Source organism: Macrotis lagotis, chromosome 1, assembly GCF_037893015.1.
Source record: "Macrotis lagotis isolate mMagLag1 chromosome 1, bilby.v1.9.chrom.fasta, whole genome shotgun sequence".
Taxonomy (NCBI): Eukaryota; Metazoa; Chordata; class Mammalia; order Peramelemorphia; family Peramelidae; genus Macrotis; species Macrotis lagotis.
The window spans coordinates 897,821,229-897,831,860 of NC_133658.1; the positions used below are offsets into that span (position 1 = coordinate 897,821,229).

Here is a 10,632-nt window from a genome sequence, read left to right on the forward strand (position 1 = left end):
GCGGCTTCGCGCAGGCTCCGCCCCCGAGGCCACGGCTTCGCGCAGGCTCCGCCCCCTCTCCCGCTCCTCCGGGCGCGGCTTCGCGCAGGCTCCGCCCCCTCTCCCGCTCCTCCGGGCGCGGCTTCGCGCAGGCTCCGCCCCCTCTCCCGCTCCCCCGGGCGCGGCTTCGCGCAGACTCCGCCCCGGCGCGGCGGGGGGCGGGGCGCGGCGGCCGGAGCGGCGGGGGGCGGGGCGCGGCGGCCGCAGCGAGCGGCGGCGGGCGCGCGCCGGGCTGAGGCCGCAGGAGCGGGAGGGGCCGCGGGGGCAGTGACGGAGCGGCGCCTCCCCGGCGGGAGATGCCCCGGGAGCGCGGCCCCGGCCCCGCCGCCGCCGCCGCCATGCGCCCGGCCCCCGGGCCGCGGCCCCCGCCGCCGCCGCTGCTGCTGCTGCTGCTGCCGCTGCTGGCCCCGCGCCCCCTCGCCCTGGGCGACCCCGCGGCCGCGGCGCCCCCCAGCGCCGAGGCGGAGGCGGAGGCGGGCCCGGACGCGCCCTGGTGCCCCTACAAGGTGCTGAGCGAGGGCCAGGAGGCCGGCGGCGGCCGGCTGTGCTTCCGCAGCCCCGAGCCCGGCTTCCGCTGCCAGCGCCGCCTGTGCAAGGCCTACCGCTCGGCCGGCCGCACGCTGGTGGCCAACGTGCTCCGCAACAGCAGCGTGCTGCTGCAGTGGCGCCCGCCCGCCCCGGCCCGCGAGCTGCGCGGCTTCGCGCTCAACTGCTCCTGGGACGGCAGCTACACCCGCTTCCAGTGCGACCGCGTGCAGCTGGGCGCCGCCTGCCGCGACTACCTGGTGCCCGACGTGCACGACAGCGTGCGCTACCGCCTGTGCCTGCAGCCGCTGCTGCGCCGCCCGCCGCCGCCGCCCGCCCCGGGCGCCGTGCCCGCGCCGCCGCCGCCGCCCGCAGACTGCGTGGAGTTCGCCGCCGAGCCGGCCGGCATGCGGGACATCGTCATCGCCATGACGGCCGTGGGGGGCTCCATCTGCGTCATGCTGGTCATCATCTGCCTGCTGGTGGCCTACATCACCGAGAACCTCATGCACCCGGCCCTGGGGCGCCCGCGGGGCCGCCGCCGGCCCTGACCCAGCCCGGGGGGCCGCAGGCTCGCCCCGCCCCTGCCCCTCGCGTAGAGCTCTCCCTCCGGCTGCTGCGAAGTCCCGCCTCCCCCCCCCGGGGCCGCGGCCCCCGCGCACCCCCAGACCCCGCACCTCGCCTGGGCAGCGCCTCACAGGGCCCCTCGCTTGGGAGCCTTCCCGAGTCCCGAAGCCAAACGCACCTGAAGTTTCAGAACTGAAGCCGGGCCATTGAGGGGGCGGAGGGGAAACGAGCCCCCCCAGACCAGAAGGTGGGGTCGGGGCGCCCGGCGGAGCTCCGGAGAGACCCCCAGACCAGAAGGTGGGGTCGGGGCGCCCGGCGGAGCTCCGGAGAGACCCCCAGACCAGAAGGTGGGGTCGGGGCGCCCGGCGGAGCTCCGGAGAGAGACCCCCAGACCAGAAGGTGGGGTCGGGGCGCCCGGCGGAGCTCCGGAGAGAGACCCCCAGACCAGAAGGTGGGGTCGGGGCGCCCGGCGGAGCTCCGGAGAGAGACCCCCCCCCAGGTCGGGTCGGGGCGCCCGGCGGAGCTCCGGAGAGAGACCCCCAGACCAGAAGGTGGGGTCGGGGCGCCCGGCGGAGCTCCGGAGAGAGACCCCCAGACCAGAAGGTGGGGTTGGGGCGCCCGGCGGAGCTCCGGAGAGACCCCCAGACCAGAGGTCCGGTTGGGGTGCCCGGCGGAGCTCCGGAGAGACCCCCAGACCAGAAGGTGGGGTCGGGGCGCCCGGCGGAGCTCCGGAGAGAGACCCCCCCCCAGACCAGAAGGTGGGGTCGGGGTGCCCGGCGGAGCTCCGGAGAGAGACCCCCAGACCAGAAGGTGGGGTCGGGGCGCCCGGCGGAGCTCCGGAGAGACCCCCAGACCAGAAGGTGGGGTCGGGGCGCCCGGCGGAGCTCCGGAGAGACCCCCAGACCAGAAGGTGGGGTCGGGGCGCCCGGCGGAGCTCCGGAGAGACCCCCAGACCAGAAGGTCCGGTTGGGGCGCCCGTAGGAGCTCCGGAGAGACCCCCGCCTCCTGCCCTGGGTCGGTTCTGTGGGAGCGTGCCCGCGGAGACACCTGCCCGGAGCTCCCCTAGATCGCCCCCAGGGATAACGGGGAGCAGCTGAGAGGTTGGGGGGGCGTGTGTCCCGGGGCTGAGCAGGGGCGCGCTCCCTCCCCTCCGGAGGACCCCGGGGAGAAGGGTCCTGAGCAGAAGGCTGTCTCACCAGCCGGCCAAACTGGCCGTGCCCTGTGCCCGTTAGAACAGTTGGAAGCCGAGGCCAGCGGGAGGACGGGCTGCACCAAGTGCCTGTGGGGACCAGCTTCTTGTTGGCTGAGGGGAAAGCAGGCCTGAGGAGTGGGAGGGCGGATGGCAGGGCAAGGGAAGACGAGGCCCTAATTGCCTCCTCGGCCCACCCTCCCTGGCAGACTGAGAGAAGGTGAGTCTAGCCTTTGCCCCGGGGCACCCGGCCCAGCTTTTGCCCTCTCCTCCCTCATCCACACCCAGCCTGTAGCGAGCTTGGGCTCTTAGCTGCATCACTCCAATAGCTACTATCTGTGCCTTAGGGTGGAATGTTTACCCCGTGGAGACCCGCCCATTTGTCCGTGTTAGGAGCTGCGTCCATCCAACCTAGGGGCTGTGTTCATGTATGTTAGGAGCCGGTGACCCCGATGGCCATTGCTTTTGTCCAGGCTAATTCAGAGAACAGCAGATTCGGAGCTGTAAAAGCTGGGTTAAAACCCCTTGCCTGCCTGTCCACTTGCCACGTCACTTCATGTCCTCGAGATTCCACTCCTTATCTATACCCTGAGAAGAATGAGGGAAGATGACCTTCCATCTCTGAGGCTCTGTAGACCGACCCACGAGCTGACTTTGGCTTCCTGGGACTAGCAGGTTGCAGAGTGAGTGGACGTGTGTGAGTCTGGTGGGTGCACATCCCTCCTTCCTCTCCTCCCCTCTCCTCAACCAGACCCTGCCTAGTAGCTTGGTTAGTACTCCCTAAGTTGTCCCGTTGCCCCAGTCACGTAACTATACGTGGACCTCTACCAGCCACCTTTGTTCCTGTTTTTCTCCTTCCCCATCACCAGGATGCATGGCTGCCTTTGGGGCTAAAGTTTCTTGTGGATAAATTTTCCCAAGAGGTTTGAGGGCCTGTTGAAAGAGGCAGATGGCTAGATTCTTTGTAGCTTTGTTTTTGCCCTCGCTGTGAGTGTCTTGTTACTGGCATTTCCCAGCTAGAGATTGGGGATGGTTTAGGGAGAGAGCCCACAGCCCTTCTGGGGCAGGGCTAACTGATTATCTGAAACATACAGGGGTGATTTGAGGTCCAAGGACAGACAGAAGGAAAAGTTCAGTCTGTAGATTCAGGGGAAGAGCCAGTTTCCACAACCCTACGGGTTAGTAGTAGCTTTAAGTTACTCTACAGCTGTGGCCGACACCATCACTGACAACTTAAGGGCTCCGCTCTGAGGCTCATCCAGTGGCCAAAGCTGGGACATTGAGACGCAAAATATCTGCCCGTGATTCAGTAGGGTCCAGACCACTGGGCTATGGGAATTGACCAAAAAGTCACCTGGGCTCTTAAGAGCCAAGAATATGGGTCTAGCCAGGAGTGTCCATTTTCCCAACAGTAGTTTCTTGGCCAAAGGAGGAACCCAGGAACCTGTAGGCTGTAGAGGAGTGGAAGGAAAACATACTGGAGAAAGTAACTCTCATCTTTGGGGAGGCAGAATATGTGGGCAGGAGAACTGAGGGATTGGAGTCCCTCAGTATCTGAGACAAGCCTTTTCCCCTGGACCCAACTTTTCACTTACCCTGTGTTGCCAAGTGAACCATATAAATTACTTGGTCTAAGCATGAAGCCTCAAGAAAGACTGGTCATTAGATCTTAAGTCACTGCTGATCAACCCATCTAGCCCCACTTTTTCCTCCACTGAGGGAGGGAGAGGGAAAGAAGGCAGAAGACTTCAGCCTCCTCTTAACCTAGAGATTCACTCCCTACTTCTTCCTTGCTGACCGCTCTGCCACCCCAGAAGTGGCTACATCATACAGTGGTATAATGTTTATTATTGGAAATGATCCTTGTTTTCCTGTTGGGATAGATGGGAAAGAAATATTCCTGTGTAAATATTGGGGGGGTGGAATACTTATTTATTAGGGGATTGTATGTTTGGGTTGGTTTGAGAGGACAATTCAGCCCAAGAGAGGATTTCTCTTTCTTCCTAGCTCTTTCTTAGATGTTCTGTGCCTCAGCTTCCCCATCTGTGAAATGGAACTGCCTGTCCTCCAAGGCTATTGTTAATGGGGTGTTGCTCCCCACAAGAGACCTGCCCATCAGTCACCTTGGTATTGAGGTTAACCACCCCCTCCCCACTCCTGCTTTGCACTGTGTCCATGTGTCCAGCCTGTCTAGTGTCCACGTGTAACAGCCCTTTGATGGGGGGGGTGGGGGGGGGGAATGTGACTTTGTAGGGATGGTCTTCCTTCTCTGTGGATGGTGGGGTCTCTCCAGGTTTCCCGGGAAGGGGAAGGGGAGGTAGAGACCCACTACTCTTGTCCACATTGAGCCAGCCAACCTGCAAATAAACTCATATTCTCAGCTCTGATTGTTGGTTCCAGGTGCATATGTGATCTTCTGCCCCCCCACCCCACCTGCCAACCCAATAATCTCATTCAGGGAAGGGAGTGAGGTCCCTGGGAATCCAAGCTGAAAGCTGGGTTGGGTGCAGGGCCAGGCAGTTTTGCTTGGTGGCAGTGAAGGGGGCTGGGGGAGGACAGGCAGCTCAGCGCCTGCTATAGCTAGAAATAAACCACACATCTCTCTAATGACCCATATGAGCATGATGCAGAAGGAAAGGCAGCAATTAGAGGCTCCCAGAATGGAAAGGGGAGGTGGGTCCCCAGCACCCCACCTGGCCTTCCCCCAGGCTGTAGCCTGAATGGGAGGGCAGGTCCCAGATAGCCCAGAAATGTGTCTGCAGGCTTGAGCCCTGTCCTTGGTGCTGACAGATTGGAACACCCTCAGAGCTCCGATGCCTTCAGCCATGCTCTGTCTTTGTCAGAGTAAGTTGGGTCAGTCCTTTTTTTCTCATTATAGCAAATGGGAACAGGTGGAGTCTAGGCCAGGCCCATAATCACAATTTTGGCATGCAAGGAAAACAGCACCCAACATGGTCTCAAATTAACTTTTAATTTAAATTTGGCTGAAGGGGCCAGAAGAGACAATGGGACACTGGAGGAACATGAATGGCTTTGGGGTGCTCACCTAGGGTGTGGAGTGCTACTGTTGTGAGCAAGTCCATCATATGGGAGCCTCAATTTTTAACCATCTTGTTATCAGTATGCTAAAATACTTCAGAAAGAATACACAGGTGCTCCTATTTCCTGGTCATGCTACCTTCCTTTTGTCAATAGTCCAAGCCCCTAGAGAAGAAGATGGCTTGACCTCCAGAGCAGGAGGTTGTACTACAACAGAATAGAGAAATTGGGAAGGGAGGATGATCAGTACTGCTTAGTATTAACCACATGAATTCCTTGACTAATGAACATACTATTGCTCATGAGGACCTGGGGGTTCAAGTTCCACATCTGCCATTCACTGCTCATTGACTGTATGTCCTAGGATGTCATATCCTTTTTTGAGTAATTTCTTCTTTCATAAAATGAGGGTGATCTTCATTGCCCTTTCCATTCTCTGTAATGTTTTCTGCTTTCAAGTCTTGCCCTTCTCTGGCAGACTGCCTCTCACCTTTAATTAGGACAACCCTGCAGAAGGAAAAAAAAAATGGTGCAGACAGGAGAAAGCAAGAATTTTAATTACCTATGATCTAGACTTAATATATTTGCTAGCTGTATGTATGACCATGGATAAGCACTTTACTAAGTATAGGTTGGACTAAATTAACTAACTTCTAGTCCTAAATGCCATTTTTCTAGTCTTGTGGTAAGAGAGCAAAGGTATAGAAAGCTATAAATATGAATGAGGGACAGAGTTTTAATAAATCAAAATTCAGGGATAAAAAAGAACTGCACAAATTGCTTCAAGGCAGAGAAATAAACAGTTTCTTTGTTCAGAAATCCTTGAGGATCATAGCTTTAGAGCTAGAAGTCACTTGAGAGGTCATTGAATCCAATCCCTCACATTTGAGAGAATCAGCGGCACCCCCAAGATCTGGTAGAGGTGAAGTCCATCACATTACCCGAGCACGGGTGGTATATTGGGTGAAGCTACCTCCAGTGACACCATGGGTCTCTCCTTTTCCTTCTCATCCTTCAGTTTAAGGATTAAGAATTACTCATCCCTGGCAAGTGGCACATAAATTACAATGGTTGGAGGGAAGGAGGGGAGCAGAAGGGAGACTGACATTTTCAGGGCAGTCTGGCTTTCTGCCCAGATGATTAGGGAATGGTCCAAAATGAGCAGATGTGGCAGGGGCTGGGGGTGGAAGATGGGCTGAGGTGGGCCTGGCTTGGCTTCAATATCACCTTGTCCTAGGGTTAAAAAGAAAAAGGAGAGAGAGAGAGTAGGGAAGCAAAGGGCCTGGTAGCCTGCAAGCACTTTTAAGTTTAAATGAATCAAGCACTGGGCTGGTCTGTGCTGCATCAACTAACCAATCAACAAAAATTCACTAAGTACTACTATGGTGCTAGGCACCAAAACTGAACCAGGGAAGTCAAAAAACATTTATGAATATGGGGAGCTTAGATAGAAGGTGTGGACACATTTAAGTTTATCCTGGGTTTGTTGGGGTTTTTTTTTCATTTTCTCCATCGTTTCTTAAGGCTGCACAATCACCAGAATACAGAAAGCCTTTGTTGTAATGTTTGCTGATTAATGAAAATTTAAAAATCAGCTCTCAAAGTGCATGAGAGCAGGTTCCTGCATTCAGTCCATTCAGGAGGTAGCACTTGAAAGAACACTAGGGATTCTCCAATCACTCTCCTTTAAACTCCACTTTCCTAGAGGATATTAAATCTGAAGCAACTGGTAGAGGATAAGGATACGTGGGTTCTCCTCCTATTTCCCTCACGAACTATCAAGTCAATCACACACACATACACACACACAATATGGCAGGCACTGGCACAGGACTGCCCAGCACGGCATGCCCTCAGAGAAGGTGCTGTGCTCCATGAGCCAGGCAGAATGGAAGCAGATCATAGGAAATGAGAGATATGCAAATTTAGAGAATCCACCCAGATATTACCAGGGTCTATTTGTGCCCCACCTGTGATAGAGATTCTGAGCTGAGCTCATATTTATTAGGCACAGTTGTCATTTTGGTTCTCTTCCAGAAAGGACAACCACTATCCAACCAATCAGTAGAGATATCCCTTAAAATACTATAAAAATTTGAAATATTATTATTATGAAATGGACTACAGCTCCTCTTTTTCTCTTAACAAAATATTTTATCTTCTTCCAGTTACATGTTAAAACAACTTTAATATGTTTTTTTAAGTTTTGAATTCCAAATTCTATCCCTTCCTTCCTCTCGCCCTTTCTCGCTCTATGAGATGGTAAGCAATCAGATTCAAACATGTGCAATCATGTAAGACATTTCCATATTAGTCATTTTGTATAAGAAGACAAAAGAAAAAAGGAAAGGAAGAAAGAAGAAAGGAAAGGAAGAGAAAGAACAAGGGAAAATAGTATGCTTCAGTTTGAGTTCAAACAGCATCAATTCGTTCTTTGGAGGCAGATAGTATGTTTCATTATTAGACCTTTGGGATTATCTTGGATCATTGTATTGCTGAGAATATCAAAGTCATTCACACTTGTTCATTGTACAATATTATTGTTACTGTGTACAAAGTTCTCATTTTCACATCTGTTCATATAAGTCCAGGTTTATCTGATATCCTGTTTCCCATTTTTTATAGCACAATAGTATTTCATCACAATCATATGCTTGTTTGTTTAGCCATTCCCCAATTGATGGGCATCCCTTGAATTTCCTTTTAGCCACCACAAAAAAATACTGCTTCTCTTCTGACCTCAGTTTGTCCACTAGATTCACTGGTAAAATAGAAGAGGTTGATTTTGCTGCGCCCCATTTATAAGGTTCATTTCAATTCAACAAGAAGTCCTTGAGTATCTACACCTTGCTCAAAACTTTGGAGACAAAGAAAAAATTGAAAAATTTCCTGCCTTCAAGAAGCTTACATTCCCTTGAGGAGGGGAGAAAGAGATAAATAGGAAGTATTTTTAGAGGGGCGGCTAGGCAGCACAGTAGATAGAGCACCAGCCCTGGAGTCAGAAGGACCTGAGTTCAAATTCGGCCTCAGACACTTAATAATTACCTAGCTGTGTGGCCTTGGGCAAGTCACTTAACACCACGGCCTTGCAAAACATAACTAGAAACAAAAGGAAAAAAAAGCATTTTCAGAATCAGGACAAGATGAACACTGACACCTGGGGAAAACAGAAGCATTTATTTGGGTCCTGTGCTAAGAGTTGGGGTGTGAGGGAAGACAAAAAGTATATAGGGTCTCTTCACAAGGCATTTTTGGGTAAACATACAATTAAGATATACACAGAATAAATACAAGATAGTTTTGAAGGAGAGCACAGTAGTTGAGGTCAGGAGAGGCTTCATGTAGAATTTGACACTTGAGCCAAGGGCTGAAGGAACTAAAGGAAGAGGTAAGAAAGGAGGCTGCCAGAGCAACCAGTTCAAAGGCACAAAGATGGATAGAGAATCCTGTCTGAGGAACAGGAAGGAGCCCTGATGGTTGTACCAGTAGAATAGCTTCTAGTTGGAAAGGTAGGCTAGGGACAGATTGGAAAGGATTTGAAAAGTCAAACAAGGGACTAGGGGCAATAAGGGGCCACTGGAATGTACTGAGAAAGGCCAACCTTAAGAGAAAATTACTTTGGCAGCTATGTGGATAACAGATTAGAGTGGGAAAGCAGGGAGATCAATTAGAAGGTAATTGTAACTGCTCGTCAAGTTTTTCAATGTATTAATTAGTTTTGTTAATTTGTTTTATCTTCTTTGTCTTTAAAATGTTTTGTTATAATGAGTGACTCTAGAAGGGGGGGAAAGAAATACAATTTAAGTGATGTAAACACAAAAGAAATCAAAATTTATTTTAAAAATGATTTTATTTATTAAAAATATCATTTTAAAAATAGGCCATAGATGGTGCCTTGTGAATAGTGAGAAATAATTGGATGTTAAAAATGTGAAGGCAGGGCGGCCAGGTGGCGCAGGGGATAAAGCACCAGCCCTGGAGTCAGGAGTACCTGGGTTCAAATCTGGTCTCAGACACTTAATAATTACCTAGCTGTGTGACCTTGGGCAAGCCACTTAACCCCATTGCAAAAACCTAAAAAAAAAAATGTGAAGGCAGAAATGACAAGATTTGAAGGATGAATGGATACAGATTAAGGGATATGTTTGCAACTGTGGTCGCAAATTCAGGAGAACCAGAAGGAATGTAGAGCCTTCGATCAAAATTGGGAAATATAAAAGAGGAGTTTTAAAGGGAAAAGACAATGAGTTCTGTTTTAAACAGGTTGAACTGGAGATGTCCTTGGGACATTCAATGATGTAGGACTGGACCTCAGGAGAGAGACTGGAGAATTAAGAGAGGGTTTTTGAGGGAGAGATGCTGCATTTGAGCTCAACTTTGAAGGTTGCTATGGATTCCAAAGGATGGATGTGGGGAGACAGACAGAGAGGGACAAAAAAGAAAAAGAGACAGAGGAGCTTGCCTGCATATCAGTGCCCGCAGGCACGGACGGGCACACACACACACACACACACACACACAGACAGAGAGAGAGAGAGAGAGAGAGAGAGAGAGAGAGAGAGAGTTCCAGATTGTGAACTAGTGAATAACACAGAAATTAAGGTGTTTTTTACTCTCTCAGGTCATTACTTTTACTTAGGTTTTTCTGATTGAAAGTAACGAGCAATGGGGTGGCTAGGTGGTGAGCCTAGGAGGATCTGAGTTCAAATTGACCTCAGATACTTAATACTTATTTAGCTGTGTGATCTTGGGCAAGTCACTTAATCCCATTGCCTTGCAAAAATCAAAAATCAAAAAAAGTAATGAGCAGGCTTGAATCCCTACAACTATTTTTTTAGGGACTTGAAGAGATGCATATGTAAACAAATATATACATAAATAATCATGTATAAATTTACAAATATGTCTCTCTCTATATATTTATATATATTTAGCAGCAATTATTGTGAAGTTCAAATAAGATAATCACCGTCAAACCTTAGGATAGTTGTTTGCCTCACATCCAGGCCAATTGAACTGATTCATATCTAGCCACTGAACCCAGATGATTCTGGAGGAGAAAATGAGGTTGGTGACTTAGCACAGCCCCCCCTCCCTCAAATCTAATTCACATATGCTTGTCATGGCATCACCTCCCTAATGTCTTTTTCAAGAACAAAGAATAAACATCATCATCAGCGTCCAAAGCACTTTCTCTATATTCTCATATTTGATCTTAACAACAAGCTTGTCAGGAAGATGTTATTATTTTTATTATTATTATTATTAATATT

At 51.4% G+C, this 10,632-nt stretch overlaps 1 protein-coding gene across 1 annotated transcript; it reads left to right on the forward strand.

The window, feature by feature from the left end:
• The first annotated feature begins 335 nt into the window (after positions 1 to 335).
• On the forward strand, positions 336 to 4,707 carry FNDC10 (fibronectin type III domain containing 10). The gene has a single exon (XM_074217165.1). It carries the CDS (start codon positions 336 to 338, stop codon positions 1,113 to 1,115), a length of 780 nt encoding a protein of 259 aa, XP_074073266.1. The 3' UTR covers positions 1,116 to 4,707.
• The last annotated feature ends 5,925 nt before the right edge of the window (positions 4,708 to 10,632 follow it).